Source organism: Protobothrops mucrosquamatus, unplaced genomic scaffold, assembly GCF_001527695.2.
Source record: "Protobothrops mucrosquamatus isolate PMUCROS unplaced genomic scaffold, P.Mucros_1.0 scaffold10, whole genome shotgun sequence".
In the NCBI taxonomy this organism is placed as follows: Eukaryota; Metazoa; Chordata; class Lepidosauria; order Squamata; family Viperidae; genus Protobothrops; species Protobothrops mucrosquamatus.
The window spans coordinates 3,378,036-3,400,052 of record NW_015386397.1 but is presented as its reverse complement, the minus strand read 5'-3'; the positions used below and the strand labels follow the sequence as shown (position 1 = coordinate 3,400,052).

The 22,017-nt window shown below is 38.7% G+C and overlaps 1 protein-coding gene across 2 annotated transcripts; it reads left to right on the top strand.

Moving 5' to 3' along the window:
* Positions 1 to 441: 441 nt before the first annotated feature.
* Positions 442 to 18,523, top strand: SNX11 (sorting nexin 11). 2 transcript variants are annotated; one of them, XM_015810432.1, is made up of 9 exons: positions 442 to 622; positions 5,462 to 5,546; positions 7,755 to 7,825; positions 8,054 to 8,105; positions 9,839 to 9,925; positions 13,098 to 13,198; positions 14,026 to 14,124; positions 14,907 to 15,116; positions 17,067 to 18,523. In XM_015810432.1, the coding sequence occupies exons 4-9, from the start codon at positions 8,082 to 8,084 to the stop codon at positions 17,239 to 17,241; spliced, it is 696 nt and encodes a 231-aa protein (XP_015665918.1). In that variant the 5' UTR covers positions 442 to 622; positions 5,462 to 5,546; positions 7,755 to 7,825; positions 8,054 to 8,081; the 3' UTR covers positions 17,242 to 18,523. The 2 variants fall into 2 exon arrangements, with proteins under 2 accessions (XP_015665918.1, XP_015665919.1); XM_015810433.1 differs by having other exon boundaries at positions 460 to 479.
* Positions 18,524 to 22,017: the final 3,494 nt, after the last annotated feature.

Here is a 22,017-nt window from a genome sequence, read left to right as displayed (position 1 = left end):
ATTCCTGGTGATGTTTACATTCCAACTCCAATCTCGTAAGTCATAACAGAATCGGGATGATATATTTTCTACTTGTGTCGAGCGCTACAAATATGACTTTAATATCAACGAACAGAGTAAGTGAAAGATGCATAAACAGGATTTAATTCTGTAGGTCAGGAAATGGGAAAACAACAAACTGGAAAGCGCTAATTTATGTTCTCAAGCAGGTATATTTAGTAACTAGGCTCTCAGAAGCAAAATTCTAAACTTGGATTAATAAGACGCACGGAAACCAAAACACGAAGATGAAACTTTATCCGTACAAGTTACTACCTTAGGTTCAGAATCGGAACTACGTTTCCCAAGAGCCCACGCGGCTTTTATCTTTAAACGGAAGTAGGTCATTGGAAAGATGATTAAAAAAAAAAACTATGAGAGGAAGCCAGCAGTGGAGCTTGGGTTGTCTTAAAGGGGACGTATCTAAATCAGAAGCTTTGGTAAGAAAAGCGGGGAGGTTGCAAAGTAAGCGGAAAGCTGGCGGCAGGGTCCAGGGTCTGAAAGACAAGAATTAGCAGAATAGCCCATTATTTGATTTTAAGAAAATGCAGAAATAATGAGAGGGAAAAATGAAGTTGGTCAGGTAAGAAGTGGGAACGTGAATAAAGAACGGTTGTTCCGACGAAATGAGTCGGCGGCAGCAGAAGCAGCAGGGCGAATATAAAAGTGGTTGTCGGTGCAAGTGGTGCTTTTTGGAGCGGATCCCGAGCATATATATATTGACAGTCTAGCACACAAGACTGGTGGGCTACAGGGAAGGTTGGCTTGGAGTGGAGCGGTGATGGTTATGGGGGGGGGGTAGTGATCTTAAGCTGGGAAGGCAAAAAAGTATCACTGAGAAACAGAAATCTAGTTTTGGCACAGTTTTCTTCAAACAGGTATTGTCCGCTGGCATTGATGGAGCTGCAGCCCAGTATGCCTGAAGGGAAACGTTGGCCTATTATTTGCTACTAAGCAGCCCTTTTTCCTGCTGGAGACTAAAGTTCGCCAGGACGAGTGGGTGGAACAGAGGGCCCAGACCGGGGCCTTTCCGCAAGGTGCCGTGGGCATTGCGTGGGTTTCCCTTCTTTTCCCTTGCAGATAGATGGCCCTAGGAAAGCTCGCCCCCTCCGCTTGAAACTAATCCCTCTCACGGGTGGGATCCACCTGTTGGTGACAGAGTGGAGGAGGAAACAGCCAGAATGGAAATAACCACGTAGGCAGAAAGGACTCCTGTGGTTCCGCTGGAAAGGACTGGGCATGTTACAGAAAACTTTCCAGAAATCCAATCTGGTTTGCTTTATTTTAGTGTTCAGAAAAGGCAACAATTGATTGCTCTCAGATTCTGAGCAGTTGCTACTAACAGGCAATTGGAAAGGGACATTTGTCTCAGAAACTGACAGTTTATGTTCCTGGAAGTTGAAAGAGTGATGGATGAATACCTAACTTTTGGTGGGAGCAATCAGCAGGGATTCTGGGGTTATCTTTTTATCAAGCATTGTGGTGTAGGACATACAGTGCCCAAAGAGAGTAGAAAGTACTCCAAACTGGGTTGTTACAGGGATTAGCAGAGCAGTGTGAATTCCTTCCCCCTCATCTAACTGCCAGGATGTGTTAACATTTCCGCTAATATTGTCCTGAGGGAAGTCAATGAGCGTCTACTAAAAACTCACATTTGAACAAAGGGCATGTTTTCCCTAATGCTGTGATTTTCACTTGCAAGTTGGATTATTGTAGGTCAAGAAATGGGAAAATAACAACCTGGAAAGGGCTGGTTTATGCTTTAACTGGGTTCTTAGAACCAAAATCCTAAACTACAGGTAATCCTTGACTTACGACCACAGTTGAGCCCAAAATTTCCATTCCTAAGCAAGACAATTTGTTAAGTGAGTTTTGCCCCATTTTGCAAACTTTCTTGCCACAGTTGTGAAGTGAGTCAGTGCAGTGGTTAAATTAATAACACGGTTGTTAAATGTATCTGGCTTCCCCATTGATTTTGTCAGAAGGTCACAAAAGGTGATCACATGGCACTGCATAAATATATGCCAGTTGCCACATGTCTGAATTTTGATCATGTGGGGATGCTGCAACCAGTATAAGTGTGAAAAATGGTCATAGGTCCCTTTTTCAATGCTATTGTAACTTCATATAGTCATTAAATGAATAGTTGTAAGTCAACAACCTATAGTTGTTATATTTGCATTACATATTGCTGTGCCCAGCCAGGTAAACCATATAAGAGGTATTGGGGGATGGTGCAGTTTGCATAACACATTGCAACAGGAGTTGAATTTCTACAATATCTTGTGCCATGTCTTTCCTGTTCTATTTCAGCTTAATATATCCTACTGAACAAATCCAGGCAATGAGGGTAAAGGGAAGCTGAAGCTGGGCAGGGCTTTACTTCTAAAAGAAGGAATGCTGAACTCTATTCCTTGTGTGAATCAAGGCCTTTTGTCTTGAATTTTTGACCTGCTAATATGAACTTGGGGGCAGTTGTGGCTTTTCTTCAGTAATTAAAGGAAACATGTGCATGGCCAAATGCTTCCTTTTTTCTTCAGCTTTGGAAATTAATTGTGATAATGAAGTAGACATTCAGAGGTCTAATGTAAGTAATGTAACTGCAAAGATGACATACTGTGGTCATACTGCAAGTATATATGTTATAAATGGCAACTGTGCTTTGGAACAATCTATTATAATTTTTATAGGCCTTATTGGTACAATCATTATTCTATGGGTCATGGAATTACTCAAAAATGAGGTTTGAGCTATATATCTGAAAGATGAGATGGTTTTATTCTGGAATAAATTTGACGATTTTTATGGACTGACATAAGAGAACTTTTGTCTTTAGAAATCTACAAATGATGAAAAAAAAATCTTCCTGAATGATAGTAAAAAGGGATGGGCTTCAGCTGCAGAGTCCCTTGGCATTTTTGACCCCCTCTCTCCTGTAGGTGCTCCTGCTATAGGATTTAGGGATGAGCCAGCTGTGCTGAGCCACAGGGCAGAGCATATAGAAAGCCCTTAATAACTCCCTCCTGCTTAGAGAGTTTATGATGGGAATTGGTTCAGGCAATGGAGTCAGGAGTTCTTAAACTTTTTGAGCCATGAGCCTTTTTCAGAGTCTGGTGACATGGAACCCTTTTTTGAAAAATATATCTAAGCACATAAATTACCTAGATATAGATTGTGCTACTAAGGAAGCTAAGTATTCAAGTACCATTACTAAAGCATTAAAAATAGCAAATATGTAATATAGTAATATTCAACAAGACAATACATTCTAAGAGTATAATAATTTTAGATAGCAAGATGTATTGAAGTAAGATGTTTTTGGAATCTCAAATCCGCACATTATTTTGTTGCCTACTTAAATGAAAAAGTAAATGTCAGTGAGAGGATGCAGAAAATAAAGTTGTATTTATTTTCCTCATTCAGATTCACAGCCTCCATAAAAGGGTTGGTGGACTTCAAATTAAGAACTCCTTCTTTAAGCCAAGCCCACATTTTTAGGCCAGTGGATGTACTTGAAGCTTTGAGTGCATGCTAGGGACATACTCAGAAAGGTTGTTGTGGTATGCATATGGCTAAACAGAAAATACCTGTTTTTCAGAAGGCAAACTGGTGAAGTTGCTTTCCACCAGCCCTTCTTCTCTCTCAAGTTTCTCTCTATTACTTTAGCCTACCCTGTTTGCTTGTTTGTTTTGGATATTCTCATTCAAGCAAAGAGCTGTGTAGTGGTGTGCTTCCCCCATCTCTTTTTTTAAATTTTCTAAACAATTCTCTGAGATCTAGGTGGGGCTGCAATGCATTATTGGAAACAAGTTATGTTTGAGGCTGGTGCACTGCTTTGCACCCAATTTCTATAGTTTAATTAAAGTAGCATAAAAATTAACATTGGCTGAGGCAAGGAGATTTGTAGGTGCAAAAAGAGCAGTCTACAGGCAGATTAACAACGACAACCCAAGCTTTAAACTGCCTTTTCAAACAGGCATGTGGATTTCAACTCCTGTAATTCCCAGCCAGGAAGGCCAGCAGGCTGCTGGCTGGTAATTACAAGAACTGGAAGTCCAGTACATCAGAAGGGAAATGGTCGTGAGAAGGATGGTTTAAGTTCATATCTGCAGGTTGGGGATTAAATTTTTATGTCTCTGCCTCATTCTGTATTTTTGGGAGCTCATGTTCCTCATAATATCATTTCGGTCAGCATTGTCTTTATTGGCAGAGAGCCCTTGAAAATAAAATCGGTCAGTTTGTCCTACTTAACAGTCCCACTGGGAGATTAGATGGCATAATAATGAAGTATTTTGCAAGTCAATTGAAAGGCAGAACAACCTAATTTGCACTTAACTGAGGGTACAGGAAGAATAAAAGTCCCTCTTAGTTATTAACATTAGAAGCTGTTTACTGGCTTTAAAGTATTTTTATGTTTTGTCTATTTAAATCTAGTTTACCATTTCCTGACCTAGGGAATTCTAAAGAATTGGGGCTCTTGAGAGAGTTGACACTGGAAGTCTTGTTCTGCATAGCTACAGTGACTGGGATAATGGAGAACACCACACTGGGGAACATACAATGCAGGGTTTCTCAACCTCAGCAACTTTTAAGATGTGTGAACGTCAACTCCCAGAATTCTAGGAGTTGAAGTCTACATCTCTTAAGGTTGTCAAGTTTGAAAAACATTAATATAGTGAGTCTTTCTAATTCAAGAGTATGCAAATGGATGCCCCTCATACGTAGAAAAAAAATATAAGATTTCCTGGCATTGATTAGACTGTCTGTGGGTATTCAAAATCCAGGAAGGGCTCCTACAGCCTATCCCTACTTCAGTCGGTCAGGTTTCCCAGGTAACTTGTATAACCTCTTTACTATTTGTATAAATATTTCCAACTGTTCAATAATACCTAATGACCTATGTTTCTAAATAGTGTCAAAACGCACTATTTTGTGGTCAAACCAGATCTAAATGTACCTAGATAGTGAGGACTGAAATTAGCTTCTGTATAATCCTGACATGAGGGATTGGAATCACTCTAATGCTCAATTATATAATACTACTAAATTTGGGGTCCCTTTGTTATTCTTTATTTATTTTAATGAAGGAAATACTGATAGGAGCAAAGAACAACAACTCCTGCTCATTTTTCCCATCTGGAAAATGAAGAAGGGGAAGTGGATGAGTAGTGATGACAGCAGGAATAAGGGGAAAAGGCCCATTCGGGCCATTTTGCCTAATCCAACCCCCCCTTCAAAAAAACCCTCCTGAATCCAGCTCTGTTTCTATGTTCTTCAGGCATATGTAACTATAGTGACATCTATAATCTTTTTTAAGTATGTTTTTTTCCAGATCAAATGGTAAGAAAATACATCAGTATTAAATCTTCCATGAGATCTAATAGTGTTGGTGTTTATTATATTATATCTTTCCGGCGCACAGGTAAACAGATTCCAAAAGCTGCTACTTCCACCATGTAGGATATTAACCAGAAGGAAGGAATTGTTATCTGCTGCAGCACCTTGTGGTATGCTTTTCTCACTTTACTATTGTGGATGAACAGGTTACAAAGTGCTTAAAACTATATGTGGTTACCACTGAATTTCAATAAAAAGAAGGAGGGTTAGTACCCACAATACATGTATATTGTACATCCAGGAATTAAAAACAAAACCTGAATATGTCAGAAAGTAGGGAAGGGCACTGCTAATCAAGGTGATGACTTAACAGTAATTTTGTGGGACTTTGTGCTAAGAATCCCAAGGCAAGGCTACTAGGGATGATGTAGGGAAGCCAAGTTTAGGACAGTTTAAGATAAATATGAGCATGCATAGTTTTTTCAGTTTTTCTCAATGGGATATTCATGGTTTTCCATTTGTTTTTTTTAGAGTCATAAAGTCATGAATCATTGAGTCTGCTGCTTGCCCAAACCATTCCTTGTTCCCTTAGAGCAGGCATGTCAAACTGCTGGCCCGTAAGCTGGATGTGTCACATCAAAACCGCACCCATCCCATTGCCAGCAATGGGGAAAAAGTCACGATATGTTGCGTGACATCACGTGACGTCGTGAGTTTGACATGCCTGCCTTAGAGCCAGAATTAAAATTAAAGAAAATTCTGTTAAACTTAATTTAGCCAACTTTATGTTTTGCTTGATTGTTTGGGTGGCTGAAGGAATGAGGATTAGAAATTGTGTGTATTTCTGAGACCTTTTGAATCAGATGCAAAAAATGTATGGAATACACGTCTTTAACAAACTCTCCTTGTATCTGTCAAGCTAGAGCAAGTGCTTGCATTCTTTCTTGGTCTCTGGAAATACAAGCATTAAGGTGTTGAGACTGAATCTGTTTCTGGAGAACTGCTGGGTTTAAGAAGGATGTACAATTTAGTCTTGGGCTCTATCAAATTCTGTCGTGAAAAAATCTTGGCCATGCAAGATTGAATTAAATTATTCAGATTGAAACAATTCTTTTCTTTTTTCAGGACATTGTAGGTTATCCCAATAGCATTGATTCTTCTCTCTTCCACTCCACCCCACCCTACTCCTCTTTCCAATTTAGCTTGAAATACACCAGGCACCTGTCTTAGCACTTATCTCTTCACTTATCTTCGCTTATCACCCTAACATAATCTGTTTTTCAGAGCTCTACTATCTTCCAAACTAGCAAATAATTAGATGCACCCATTGCTATCTGGCTTTCCAGTTACTATAAAAAAGAAAGAAATATAGGAAAGTGAAGTGAATATGTATTAAAAAAGATTATTTTAGAACATAAGAGGAAGATTGTGTCCTCTGAATATTTGTGATTGCACTTTTCACTAGACCCAGTCAGGGCTGGCCAGTGGTAAAGAATGCTGGGAGTTGTTACTCAACAAAGTAACTGGAGGCTAAAACATATAAGGAACAGTTGCTGGAATTGGGTATGTCTAGTTTAACGAAGAGAAGGACGAGGGGGGACATGATAGCAGTGTTCCAATATCTCAGGGGCTGCCACAAAGAAGAGGGAGTCAAGCTATTTTCCAAAGTGCCTGAAGGCAGAACAAGAAGCAATGGGTGGAAACTAACCAAAGAGAGAAGCAACCTAGAACTAAAGAGAAACTTCCTGACAGTTAGAACAATTAACCAGTGGAACAACCTGCCTCCAGAAGCGGTGAATGCTCCAACACTGGAAGTTTTTAAGAAGAAACTGGACAGCCATTTGTCTGAAATGGTATAGGGTTTCTTGCCTGAGCAGGGGGTTGGACTAGATGACCTCTAAGGTCCCTTCCAACTTTATTATGATATTGTTGTTGTTGTTGTTGTTGTTGTTGTTGTTGTCTGAGTTAGCACAAGTTTTCTGTGCCTGGTTCATAACTGGCCAGGAAGTTTTATTCTAACCTTCCAAAAGAGATTTATATTTACTAAACTCAAGTTCGGCCCCATTCACTCAATGGATTGAAGATCTGAGGCACTTGCCACCATGAGTGAATTGCTGATAGATGTAGATATTCTAGGGTCAGGTATAATGAAATATGGAACTCATTTGTACAAAATACAAAGAAAGTTAGAAAATGATGGTTCTACAAGGTATTAGAAATTTATGTGTGCTTGAATAATATTCACAATAGTTAAATATATATAAAATTGTGTTAATTGCTACATTTTTTCATATTAGGCACATTTTTATATATAGTTTGTGTAAGTATTTGCATTATAACTATCTTTGTGTTTTCTTTTTTTCTGTTTTTTTTAACAGTAAAAAAATAATTTTTTTAAAAAGCCCAAAGTGACATTCCCTTGTTCCTGTCCTTGGTTCAATAACAGCAGGTAAGCTAACTTTTTAGTGGACAGCATTGGAATATAACCTGAATATATCTTGGTTGTTCTGTTCTAGAAATTAACTTTTATCTGAAATATTTCATTTACTCCCCCTTACTCCATCTCCAGAGCAGGATCTGATTTTATTTAGTAAATGGGTTGATGAAATGCAGATAGTTGATGGATAATTAATGCTCTGGTATTAATTGTATGCCCTTTCTTTTTTTTTTTACACAGATGTTTCCCTCTAAGTTGTGAAAGTAGGATGTTAGAATATCAAGAACAAGAGGTAAGATTATTAGCATTAGTAGACATGACCATATGAACAATTTTCTATTTCACCCATTCTAAAAATATCTGCAATCAGCCTCCAAGAATGAAAATAGCTTTAATAGTCTCCAAGTTTGACTGAACATGGTGAAAGAATAGAGGCTAAAGCAATATTGGCATAGGTTGTTCCAAAATGTGAGGACACTTTATTTCCAAGTATTGTTTCCTACTGTATATTTGTGCTTAAAGCAAGTAACTTGGAATAAGAAAACTTCTGTGCAGAGCCATAGAAAAGTTTCAGGACTTATAGCTTAAGTCAGAATCCATAGAAGGTGCTGCTATCCACACCTACATATATATGCACTGATTTATGTGGTGTCATAAAGCTGAACCCTAGAGCAGCGGTTCTCAACCTATGGGTCGGGACCCCATTTGGGGTCGATCAACCATTTCACGGGGGTCGCCAAGCAAGGCTGTCCGCCATTTTTTTCCTCCTTTTCCGGTGGGTGCTTTACCTCCCTTGAGCTGGGCCAGCTGGTGGTCAGCCTGCTCCGTCTCTGCCGCTTGCCAGCTACGCCTCGGCCGGCGCAGGGGGCGGAACCACGCATGCGCGGCGCTCCCGGGCAGGGAAAGTCCTCGACTTACGACCAGTTGGGTAGTCCTTGACTTACGACCGGTTGGGGGTCGCGGCATTAAAAAGGTTGAGAACCACTGCCCTAGAGAATAAGTACCTAAAAATACATGAGATTGTGGTGAGATATTTTGAACAAGATATGTTGTTTAGCCTGTCTGTCATCCTCATAGTATGTATTTATATCTCTCTGGCTGTCTTTTACCACAGACACGAGGACATAAACTTGCACAAGGATTGCTCTCAGGTGCCCACAGCTCAGCTTCACCCTATGTTTTGAATATCCAAACCAAACATAGTTGAACAAACTATGTTTGTTTTGGATAGCTTGTAGGTTAGCCAAGCTTTCCTTATCCACTCATCCTTTATATGTGTTTGACTGCAACTTTCAGAAGGTGGCTGAGCATTTTGAGTGTTGTAGTTCTGAAGCATATAAGTTTGGTGATGGCTGGGCTGAACATTGCATTATTCTTCTGTTTTTATCCCTGAGGCAATAGATCAAGGCAATAGAGCTTTCTTTGCTCATCAATTCTTCCAAATGAAGTGAAGCAGGAACATATATATTTATATTCTGATTGATAATAAAACCAGACATAATTGCAGACTTATGTAATAATATGGTGGGCCGCCCAGTTATACTACTTGGCAGGTATGTTTAAGATTCAAGAACGTCATGTAATAACTTAATTAACTTGTGGTTAGCTGCCTTTAACTTACATAAATTTAATTAGGCTAGGTGTGGTCCTGTAAATATTCATTCTCTCTGATCATTGACCTTTCCGGCTGGGATAGGATGGTATTGGAGTCCTAATGACATCCAGAAAGTCATAGATTCCCCATAATAACTATTGGAAAAGCATAATAGTTATTAGACTTTGGATATTTACCGGTACTTCTTTTTTCCCATGCTTGAGAACCATGGAATAAATCTGCCTGAATCTCTTTACAGCCTTGGATTTTAATATAGTCAAGCTTTTCTACAATCATAATGAGTTTCTGTTTATTCAATTATTTTGGCTGAAAAGGGGGCAATCGCTCTGGTTTAGGCCCTAACATTTAGAGAAGTGTTGCAAATTAAGTGCACTCTAAAGATGTATTTTTTCCTCTGGGTCTGAATCCAGGAGCTGACTACTGTGCGTGTCCAAGATCCTCGAATACACAATGAGGGCTCATGGAATTCTTATGTGGACTACAAAATTTTTCTCCATGTAAGTATAGAAACACTGGAAAAAGCAGCAGTAAGTGACAGAACACAACGGAATAACAGAGTTGGAAGGGACCTTAGAGATTTTCTAGTCCAACCTCCTGCATAAGCAGGAGACCCTATACCAATCCAGATAAAGTAGCCATCCAAAATGCCTCCAGTGATGGAGGTCTTACAACTTTTGAAAGCAAGCTGTTCCACTGGTTAATTGTTCTCATTGTTAGGAAATTTCTCCTTAGCTCTAGGTTACCTCTCTCTCCTTGATGAAAAACTATTGTCTTGCATGCTTTGCAGAGCACCAGATAAGAAACAAACAGCTGCGTGGTTTATTGATATGGAAAAGACACTTGTGCTTGATTTTTTTTATTTCTGTAGAAAAGTCACACTATTACTTGATGTAAAAGTAGCAAGAAACAGTGGAAATTCCCCATTATTCTTTACTTCTGCTCCTGCAAACTGTTGTACTCTACAAGCATGGGAAAATTGCTTCTTTTTAGAGCAACTTTTAAGATGTGTGGACTTCAGCTCCCAGAAGAGAAAGAATTTTAAAGTTGCTGAGGCTGGGGAGACAAACATTTTGACCCATTTTTCTTTCTACCCATTTGGTAGGGATTATTACCTTTGTAGACATGCCATGCTTACTTGAGGCCTACTGCAACTATTTTCCATGGTTTCCACTGAAAATCATAAAACAATGGGGGTTTTCTTGGCATTTTTTGGATGTGTGAACCATTGAGCCATGGTGGTACAGTGGTTAGAGTGCAGTATTGAGGCTGATTCTGCTTATTTTGCCAGGAGTTTGGTTCCTTCGATTCTGACTGACTTATGCCTTCCATCCTTCTGAGATTGGTAAAATAAAGACCCATATTTTGGGGGGCAATATGCTTTGTAAACACTTAAGAGAGTGCTGTAAAGCACTTTGAAGCAGTATATAAGTCTAAGTGCTATTGCTATTGTTATTTAACTGCTAATTTTCAGCAGTGTGATCCTGGGGGATACTAGGAATCATGAAAAACGGAATGGGGCTTGATGCACACTGCCCCATTGTCTTCTGAATGAGGAAGAGAAATTAGTATGTATACTTTCAGTGTGGACAAAGAAGCTGGCTGGCCTTGGGGGCAGAAACAGGGATTATCAGTTTGTCATGCAGTTAAAGAAGAATGGGAGGCAATACACGTAATCCTGGATTTACAACCATAATTGAGCCCAAAATTTCTGTTGCTAAGCAAGACAAGTAAGTTTTGCCCCATTTTATGACCTTTCCTGTCACGATTGTTAAGTGAGTCACTGCAGTTGTTAAGTTAGTAACATGGTTGTTAAATGAATTTTGCTTCCCTGTTGACTTAACAACAACGACAACAACAACAACAACAACAACAACAACAACAACAATAATAATAATAATAATAATAATAATAATAATAATAATAATAATAATAATAAAGTTGGAAGGGACCTTGGAGGTCATCTAGGCCAACCCCCTGCTCAGGCAGGAAACCCTATAATGATGATGATGATGATGATGATGATGATGATTTTGATGATGATGATGATGATAAAGTTGGAAGGGACCTTGGAGGTCATCTATCCAACCTCCTGCTCAGGCAGGAAACCCTATACCATTTCGGACAAATGGCTGTCCAGTTTCTTCTTAAAAACATCCAGTGTTGGAGCATTCACTGCTTCTGGAGGCAGGTTGTTCCACTGGTTAATTGTTCTAACTGTCAGGAAGTTTCTCCTTAGTTCTAGGTTGCTTCTCTCTTTGGTTAGTTTCCACCCGTTGCTTCTTGTCCTGCCTTCAGGCACTTTGGAGAATAGCTTGACTCCCTCCTCTTTGTGGCAGCCCCTGAGATATTGGAAGACCGCTATCATGTCCCCCCTCGTTCTTCTCTTCATTAAACTAGACATACCCAATTCCATCAACCTTTCCTTATATGCTTTAGTCTACAGTCCCCTAATCATCTTTGTTGCTCTTCTCTGTACTCTTTCTAGAATCTCAACATCTTTTTTACATCGTGGTGACCAAAACTGGATGCAGTATTCCAAGTGTGGCCTTACCAAGGCATTGTAAAGTGGTATTAATATTTCACGTGATCTTGATTCTATCCCTCTGTTAATGCAGTCCAGCACTGTGTTGGCCTTTTTGGCAGCTGCAGCACACTGTTGGCTCATATTTAGGTGATTGTCCACTAGGACTCCGAGGTCCCTCTCACAGTTACTACTATTGAGCAAGGTACCCCCTATACTATACCTGTACATTTGGTTTTTCTTGCCTAAATGTAGAACCTTACTTTTTTCACCATTGAATTTCATTTTGTTAGATAGCGCCCAGTGTTCAAATCTGTCCAGGTTCTCCTGTATCCTAAGCCTGTCTTCTGGAGTGTTGGCTATTCCTGCCAGCTTGGTGTCGTCTGCAAATTTGATGATTTCCCCATCTATCCCCTTTGCTTGTCAGAAGGTTACAAATGGTGATCCCATGAACCTGTGACACTGCAACCATCATAAATACAAAAATACATTTTTCCAAGCATCTGAATCTGGATCGTATGATCATGGTTATGTCATAAGTGTGAAAAATAGTCATGTCACTATTTTCAGTGCTGTTGTAACTTCGGATGGTTACTAAATGAATGCTTGTAAGTTCAGAACTACCTGCATTGTTATGTTCCAGATGTCAGAACTTTGATTTCATGCACCCTTCCTTGAATTATTAGAAATTTCAACCAAATTTAATCTATTGTTTGGCCACATTTTTACATTTCACAGTATGAAACACTTTGAAAATCAAATTAAATAGAAAGAGAAAAACCTGAGAAGAGAATCATGATATAATCTTAAAGAGGAAAACAGACAATCCATGTATTTGTAACTGATATAAAGAAGATTGAAAGCAACTTTATACTTTCTTCTTTATTTACTAGTTTTCTTTCATATTTTTTCTTAAATGCGTATTCCTTTTATTACTGCATAAAATTCTTCAATAAAAAAAAATCAAATGATTTTTTTTTAAAATGACTTTTAATTAAAGTTCACTCTTTTAAAAAAATGCTGTGATAAAAGCTGTTTATCATAGCAATTCTCTATTAACACAGCAGCCAGCAGAAGGAGACAGTTTAGAAAGGGATTTGGACTAAAAACAAGTGGAATAAACAACCATGTTTCTTCTTATTCTACAGACCAATAGTAAAGCTTTCACAGCCAAGACATCTTGTGTGCGCAGACGATATCGTGAGTTTGTGTGGTTAAAGAAACAGCTGCAAAGAAATGCTGGCTTGGTGTAAGTGTGAGATTGTTTTTTTTTTAATAGTAGCCCATGCCATCAAAGGACATTTGCACATCATTTGAAAATATTTCAGTGATAAACTAGAATATAATTTTCTGTACTGGTGGTAAGACTAAGTGACACTTTTAAACTTACCTTAGAAATGTCAATGTGGATATATGCCTGAATGGTAATACATAATTATGTATTAAAGCTGAACAGAGCTTAGCAAAGAATACATGATTTGCATATCGACAGACCTAGAGTCAATTTCTGAGTTCAAAATTTAATAAGTTCAGGTCTGTCATGGAAGACTATTGGCAGTTCCAGAAGATAATGATGGTTTTATATTTTGGATTTTACTTTCCATTTTATCTATTTCCAAGAAAGCTTGATGAGCTTGTTGATTTTTTGCAAAACACAATTTGTAAACTTTCAGGGGAGAAGATCCCTAACCTTGACCTATCATCTTTAGAACCATCCCCCCAAACCTTTCATAAATTTGATGTGGATATAGCACAATACTGTTTCAAAGCACTGCCTCAGCTTGCAGAAGATTTGAATTTTTGCAGGGCTGTTAATGATCCAGAAGTCCAACTCTTGGAGAAGATATATTCTTCTTTGTCAGCATTGCTGCTGAATTAAATTAACTTCACGGTAGGCTTCAAACCTTGATGGGAATAGGCTTTTAATAGAATGGTATGTTCCAGAAGGTGCCCCTATTTTAGTGAAGAACGAGCTCATGGTGTAGCAGAAGACTGCTAATTACTTTTTATTGGGATGCATCCTCAAGGAGTGGTGTATTTTTATATATATGTACTCCTCTCCTTCATATCCTGTAGGCCTGTCCCAGAACTTCCAGGGAAATCCACTTTCTTCGCAGGTAACACTGATGAATTTATTGAGAAACGAAGACAAGGATTGCAACAGTTCTTGGAGAAGTGAGTGGAAACTGAGGAACAGGATAGAAGATTTTCTAGATCCCACCTGATTAGAATTTGTCATCAAGCTTATAATGGTGGGCAAAGGAGTGAAATGATAACATAATCAAGATAGTTTCAATTTACTGTAAATAAGCAAGCTTAGTTGATTTTTTAAAAAAATCAAAATAAAAAATATGACAAGAAAAAGTTGACAAATAGGTAGAAAATCTTGGAAAACCCAAAGCCTGTCAAAAAAGACAGGTCTCTGGTACAGGTCAGTGAACCTGGCAAGTTTCCTAGGAATTTCTTAGGAGTGATATTGATCTCCCCTTCTGCAGCTGTAAGAACAAATCAATAATTGATAGTATTCCTATTACAGTGGCAGAAAGCTTTGATGCCCCAGCAGTTCTACTGTTAGAACTCTAACAGTGGTGGAGAAAGGCATGCCAGCGTGGATCGAGAAAGCCATATAAAAACCTCTTCCCTTTCCTTCAATACAGGAAGAATTATATGCTAGTATTATAGTTGGCATATCCTTTTCCCCTTTCAATGGAAACATTGCAGTGGAAATGAATAAAAGTTGGCCAAGGCTGCCAGCAGATTTTTAAAAAAGAAAAGGGTGGGTGGGCGTGTTTCTTCTACCGTAGATTCTCACGTCACACTTTGAAAGTCTCTCTGTCTATAAGAACCTCAGATGTGCATGAGCAGGAAAGGTAATAAGACCTTAAGTGTTGTTTCTGAAGATCTGATTGTTGTAGCTTTTGTGCTTAGAATTTCCAATTTTTCTATTCATATTCTAGGACAGTACAGAATGTTGTACTCCTTTCAGATAGCCAGCTGCACCTTTTTCTACAAAGCCAGCTCTCTGTACCAGAAATTGAAGCTTATGTGCAGGGTCGAGGCCCTATGAGTGTCACTGATGCTATTCTCCACTATGCCAGGTCCAACTGTGGTTGGATTCAGGAGGACAGTCATTCAGCTTTGCTGGCTGTGCATGACTTTGGCAACAGGTGAGTGGAATGAATGTAATGGTCCAGAAGACAGTAATCATAGTTTCTTGTCCAGGATGTTTTGTACTTCTATGCTTGCTCATGGCTTCCAATCAGTCCTTGTTTGCAAGATCTCTGATACAGATTGTGCTAGAGCTATAGAAATAAAGCTTTCCAGATTCCAAAATCAAATTTAGAGGGGACACCTAGATATGTGACTTTAACTTCTCTGTAATAAGGTCAGTTGCATGGAAATGATGGGCAAAGGTATGAAAGAGATGAGGAAGTAGGCACTTGGAGTATGATTGCACATGTGATCTGAGTTTAGGAATGTGCATGTCTGTTAGGGCTCAAAACCCAGCAATAAATGTGAGTGTAGAGCCTGAGGGATTGACTACAGCCATTAGGTGCTGAATCGAACAGCTATTCTCCTCTTTCTCTTAACCCACCTAATAGGAAATGGAAGTGGGTAATCAATATTTGGCTGGAAATTGGTTGTTTATGTGTTCAGTTGTTGACTTTGTCTGTCTGTCATGTCTGTTTGTCTCTTCTCTCAGAGAGAAGCTTATTAATGATTCTGTTTCCTTCTTAATCAAGAATCAATTCTAGAACTTTGATCAAGCAGTTATGACAGTCAAGTATGATTTTGGCAGATATGTTATATTTTAGCAGAAAAAGCTCCCAATTTCTCATTCTTTTGTACCATAATTTATGACATGATTTTCTTGTTTGATTCTATGGAATTTTAATGGAATTCCCAAATACATTCAGATTTGACTGTGATTTGTATCCAGTCCATATGAAAAATTGTATCATCATTCCTTTTTCTTCCATATCCCAAGTTTTTTTTTTTGCATTTAGAATTTGGAGTAGCAGATGTTAAAATGGTTTTGTCACACTATCTAGTATCCTAGCTCTATTACCTTTTAATGGATTCTTTCATATATCTATTAAATGTGGTAGTTTGTTTCTGTAAGAAACTGAGTTGGCTATGCATGGTAAATACAGTTTTAGATATGTGTTTACATTCCAGATATTTCTTTACTTGCATCAAATTACAGCACAAACAACAAACCTTTTCTGTTTCTTCAAGATATTGCTTTCGTCTGATTCCCCAGTCCATAACTGCTGTCCTTAACTATATCATTGCTAAACTAGTATTTCCCCCTTATCCTGGTAAATATTTTGCCATGGAAACAATTTGATATGCTTTAATAATCATTCTGTGACACAGCCAGGAAATCTCTAGCTTGAAACCTATTGGCTACTTAGGCTGTTGTGGTTATGCCAACTTTCCTATTAGACCTGTACACTACTTTTAGTATATTCTGATTTAAGCAGTCCTTACAAACCAGATCTCTTCCTGTATTCATTGAACTGATCCCTGGAACTGAACAGGTTTAGTGCTGTTCCGGAAGAAAATATAGATCATTTTGAACATGTGCTTACTACTTTCCTGGAATATTGCTAAATCTGTGTCCAGTAAACCCCTCCCCCCATGTATAATACCTCCATAAAATCCAAGCAGGTTTTGACAGATAGCTAAATTCACTTATCTAGCCATCTTCAAAATATTCCTTCTTCTCCATCCCATCCAAAGTTAAAGAGAATTATTACTGGATGTTTTCTTGCAGACTGATGAAAGTTGAAAGGAAGTGAAAGGAAATAACAATCTTTGCCCTAACATATCCTATATATCATAAATAAGAACACTAGTATTTGCTGGCAGCATGCTTGTGGCAAGATAGGGAATCACTTGTGGGGGAGGCACCCTGTGCTGGTATTGATACTGGTGTTATCTCAGAAACTGGTGAATAACACTTGGTCATCAGAAAAAAAGCTCATAGACCTCTGGTTCTAGACCATGAAACTCTAGGCAGTAGAATTCTGAGAATGAATCAGCAGCTTTAAATTAAATTAAATATCTCTTTCTTTCTCTGTTGCTCTCAACTCTCCTGGTCTGTGCTGAAGTTTTGATGAAGAAAGCCAATTTGTCCAAAGTTCCATAGAACCACTCCCTCATTGGAGTGATGTCAGCATAGATGACAACAAATTGGAGAGTCCGTGTTCTGAGGAAGATGACCATCAACCAACAGGACTGCTGCAGGCTGGTTCCACAACATCAAATCACCACATCAACAATTAGAATAAAAAGCCCATTCAGGATGTGCTTGAAGCTCAGCATTAACTTTTGCCACTTTGTTGAAAATTATGTGGATTATTAGAACTCCAGGCACAAGTGTTTGGATTATCTCTAGCGGCTTGGGTGTGAACAATTAGAATTGAACAATTTGAACAATTAGAATTGAGGCTTATGAATGCAGAAGTAGTTTTTGGGTATCCTTTTTTTCTGTTCTTCCATCAACTTTTTGCATACTTTGACAAATTATCCTGTATAGAAAATTGCTCTGGCTTGTTGACTACGCTCTCTCCCCGCATCCTCCATATCTATAACTGATCATTCTTGTTGCAAAAATCCAGCTGTCTTTTGTATCAAAACTATTTGCCTGTAGTACAACTTCTTTTTAAGATGGTGCCAGAAAGCGCACCTGCTTGCCATGGATGCCAAATCCACATCTGAGTTCCTTGGTAGATATACACAGCTGGGCTAAATAGCCAGACTCTCTTCCCAATTCATTATTGCCGAAGCTGCTAAGAGGAGCATGTTATAAACATACAAGGGAAACAAGGAACGATAGTCTGTATTCTTCTTAGTTGTTAGGTGAATATCTTGAGAAGAGTCCTGCTGTATTTCATTGCTTTGACACAGCACACAATTTGACACGGAGACAGTAATAAACCCCACCTTATATACTAAATAAGAATTGTACCTATCTGCCTCTAAGTTCTCTTATTCATTGCTATAGGAGCAGCAAAACAGCAATTCTATAAGTCTAGATATTTCAATTTGCAGATTTTTTATTCGACTTGTCTGATCTTTGAGCAAAATATTAATAGAATTGAAATCAATGGACTCTCAAGAGCTGGAAGATCTTGCTTGAGATGTTTTAATCCCTCCCCCCCTCCATTTCCACACACTACACAATAGAAGTTAAGTAATAGACCCATGTTGTCTCTCTCCCAGTTTTTGTCCTTTAAACTGGGTAGGGAAATACAAATAAGGCAATTTTTGGCACAATAAATTTTTATCCTAGGGGCAGTGGCTTTTTTTTAGCTAAAGTACTTAAAGGTTTTTTTGTCTTCTTTGTGTTCCCTTCTTTTGTGATAATCTCAACAAATGTACATGAAAGCAAAATAATTATTACTTAAAAAGAACTAGTACATTGCCTATTCCTCTCTTCCCACTCTATCTTGTGATTATGTCATTTTTAATTTGAATTTTACCTTTATTATAGAGCACACAAAGGAACAATATTTAAAGCTATAGAGAAAACTAAATAAAACAAATATTTAAAATAAAATTGTAAAAATGGCCTGTTTTCATGTATGTGTGAAATATTCACATACATATGTGCACACACTCAAAGCATTTCACTGAATGGTTACCATACTTTATCCATAGCTGAACTATGTCAGTGAGTGATTTGTTTGTTGGGACCATATATTTATTTTTCCAATGCTGAAATCTTTTAACTATAAACACAGAATCTACTTTCTTTATATGCATAAGAATATAGTTCAAAGTGAACATCTGGAAATATTAAATCTTGTCTGAAAATTGACTTAATACATATAACAGTTTCTTCCCCCAATGGAACCTTTATAGGACCCGGTATAAACATATATTTAACCAAAGCATTGATTTCACTGCTGCTCCTGCCACCTGAGGATTTACTCAAGCTTCTTTTGTGATGAGGACCTGGGGAGAAAATGAATCACCTTTTCTTTCATCATGTTACAGTTTGTAGAGTAAGATTAAAGTAAACCCACACTAGAATTGCTAAGTTCCTTGCCTTTAGTTGATGTTTCTCAGTGTGTGGGTCATCGAGAAAATTGCAACAGGTTGCAAAATAGTAATATTCAGCAGATTTCTTCAGCAGTATCTGTAATGTATTGTCATAAAATTACAACATGCCAGGCCTATGATAAGTGCATTATGCTTACTTGAAAAGAAATCCCTGAGTTTATGAAAAACCCTGTTCTCAAAGACGAACCAACTATCTTTCTTTCTCTCACACCAAACTCGATCCAAATCCTGGGGTCTCCCATCTTGTCAGCCAAGAAGTTATCAAATCTATTTGAAATCAATACTTAATATTCCTCACTTCCTGTAAATATGTGCATGTTACACTCTCATATATACAGTATATGTGGGTATATGCTTGCCAGAAGCCCCATTCTTTATAAAATAGCATGGCCAGGACAGGGAATGTTTGAATTAATAACTACTAATTAAAATTAACTGTCTGTAAGAAAGTACCACATTAATACAATTAACGGAGAGCCAATTTGGTCTAGTGGTTAAAGCAAAACTAGAAACTGGGAGACCATGAGTTCTAGTTGTACTTAGCCAGGAAGTCAGCTGGGTGACCTTGAGTCAGTCACACTGTCTCAGCCCAACTCACCTCAGAATATTGTTGTGAGGAAAATGGGAGGAGGAAGGTGTGCTGGATATGTTTGCTGCTTTGACTTATTTGTAAAAATAATAAAGGGATACAAATAACTGATCCCATATTTCAACTATTCTCACACAGAAATATGTTTCTATTTCGTGTGCCTTCTTTCTAGTAAAATATGGGAAAATGGGGGGAAAAAGATGTAGCTGATATAAGAGGAAAAAAGAATATGCGATGAAGAAATGGAAAAAAGGGAGGCACAAAGCAGGATGAGTTTGAAGAAGAATCAGAACCAAACTGAAAGAAAATAGAAAAGCTCCTTTTAAGCCTTCCAGGAAGAATTAAATTTACTACCCAAATAGCCCTTTTCAAGCCTCAAGTAATCTTTAGGCTAAAATCAAAAGCAGGCAGGTGATATTCTATCTAAAGGATGCATTTAGGGCTAATTTTTTGTTTTCAATCACATCTACTTTCGGAGAATGCAAGGCTTTTATTATCTGTAAACATGGCACCTTTCATCCCTGAAGACAAACAAAATACATGCTATTAATTTCATTAAGGATTGTTTTGGACAGACACACGCACATTACACACACAAATGAGTTCTGTGCTACAATAGATTGATTTGAAGGAAGCTTAAGACCTAATAGGTCAGGGGTGTCAAACTCAATTTCATTGAGGGCCGCATCAGCATTGTGGTTGCCCTTGGGGGGCTGGGTGGGTGTGGCCTACTGGGGCATGGATGGAGTGGGTGTGGCCTACTGGGTGGGCATGGCCAGCTCTACATCGTTTGCGTCGAGGATGCCTGTGGGGGCCTGGGCAGGAGTGAGACAGATCTGAGGGTCTCTGGCAGAAGGGGGTGGGACCGGGGCAAGCCCCAAGGCATGGTCCATTTCTTTATTCCTCACAAAGGGTGACACTTCCCCAGCATGCACCCAGGGGGCGGGGCCGACACGGCAGGGGCTGGTTCCTCGCTGTTTCTAGACAGCCTTATGGAGTTAAGATTGAATGCGTTTCAGCATAGATGGCCACCACAAAATTGTACATTGACTCCCGGCCAGCCTGGGCCTGGGCCAAGGCAGCAGGGGCCGTTCACTCACTGTTTCCAGGATGGCTTTGCGGGCCACATGAAACCATTTCGTGGGCCGCATCTGGCACCCGGGCCTTGTGTTTGACATGTCTGTAATAGGTAATGCCATCCTTCCTTCCAATGCTAAAAATGCAAATCTTTACATTAGCTAGAGGTGGCACTTTCAGTCAATGTGATTGGGGAGTGACATATTCCCTTGAGCTGGCCCTGATACTAAGGCAATTTTTTCTCCTCGGATGACTTTGTTACCTCAAAGATAATTTGTTGGAAACAGTGTGATGGTCAAAATTAAAGCAACCATTAATTGGAAAAACAAAAAGATGGATATTTATCTTTCTGTTTCATCTCTACCAACAGATGTATGTTTGTAGCAGGGAAATGTTAGAGAACTTAATTGTTACACAAGAACTTTGTAGGAGGTCACCTATTTCTGCCTTAGAAGATGTAGTGGAGTTACTATAGATAAGGCCATTGGAGAACTTTACTTACAACACAGTTTCCTACAATGGACTTGTACATTCTTATGGAAAAGTAGATTCTGATATAGATGAAGATAGCATATGGGCCATAGCTGAATCTGCAGGCTTAATTTGTGTTTGGAATGTGGACCAGATAAGACTCTTGGACAGTTTTGCTTGATGGACAATGGAGTATAGAGATGAAGTGCCTTCAAAATCTCAGCTAAGGAAGAAATCTATTGATATCTTCTCTTAATTATATACATGTGTGTATGGGTGTATGTGTATTGAACAGCTCTCTCTAAGCACTGGAACTACAAACTATGGAATTTCTAACCAGCATACTAGCTGGGAATTTGGGGAAACATAGTCCCAATATACCTGGAATATCAGGATGTGGAAAATGATTTAGGATTTGCTGTATTATTTTAACTGCACAGAATTGGTGGAATGAATTTTTTTCATGTTCTTCCAGTACCATAAGACCCCCCAATAACTCATGCATGAAGTGGGTCATGTAACTTATGTGGCTGTGTGGTCTTGTGTTAGAAGGGTATGTACAAAATAATATTGGAATTTGGAACTCAATATGTTTTTAAAGAATTGGCATGTGATATTGGTTGTCAACCTCCTCCTCTTAGATTGCAATTCTTCATTTCAGAGGCACTTTGGACCTCTGTCACATAAGGGATTAAGCCAAGCACACAGGTGGAGGGCACGGGAAGAGGACTTTGAAACCTATGGAGGAACATTCTCAAAATGTCAAAAGAAGTTCACTTTAAAGAAAAACTCAAAACAAGCCTCTTCTCACTAGCCAGATGCTCACTAATGACAGCTACTCTGCTGATTGGCCAGGC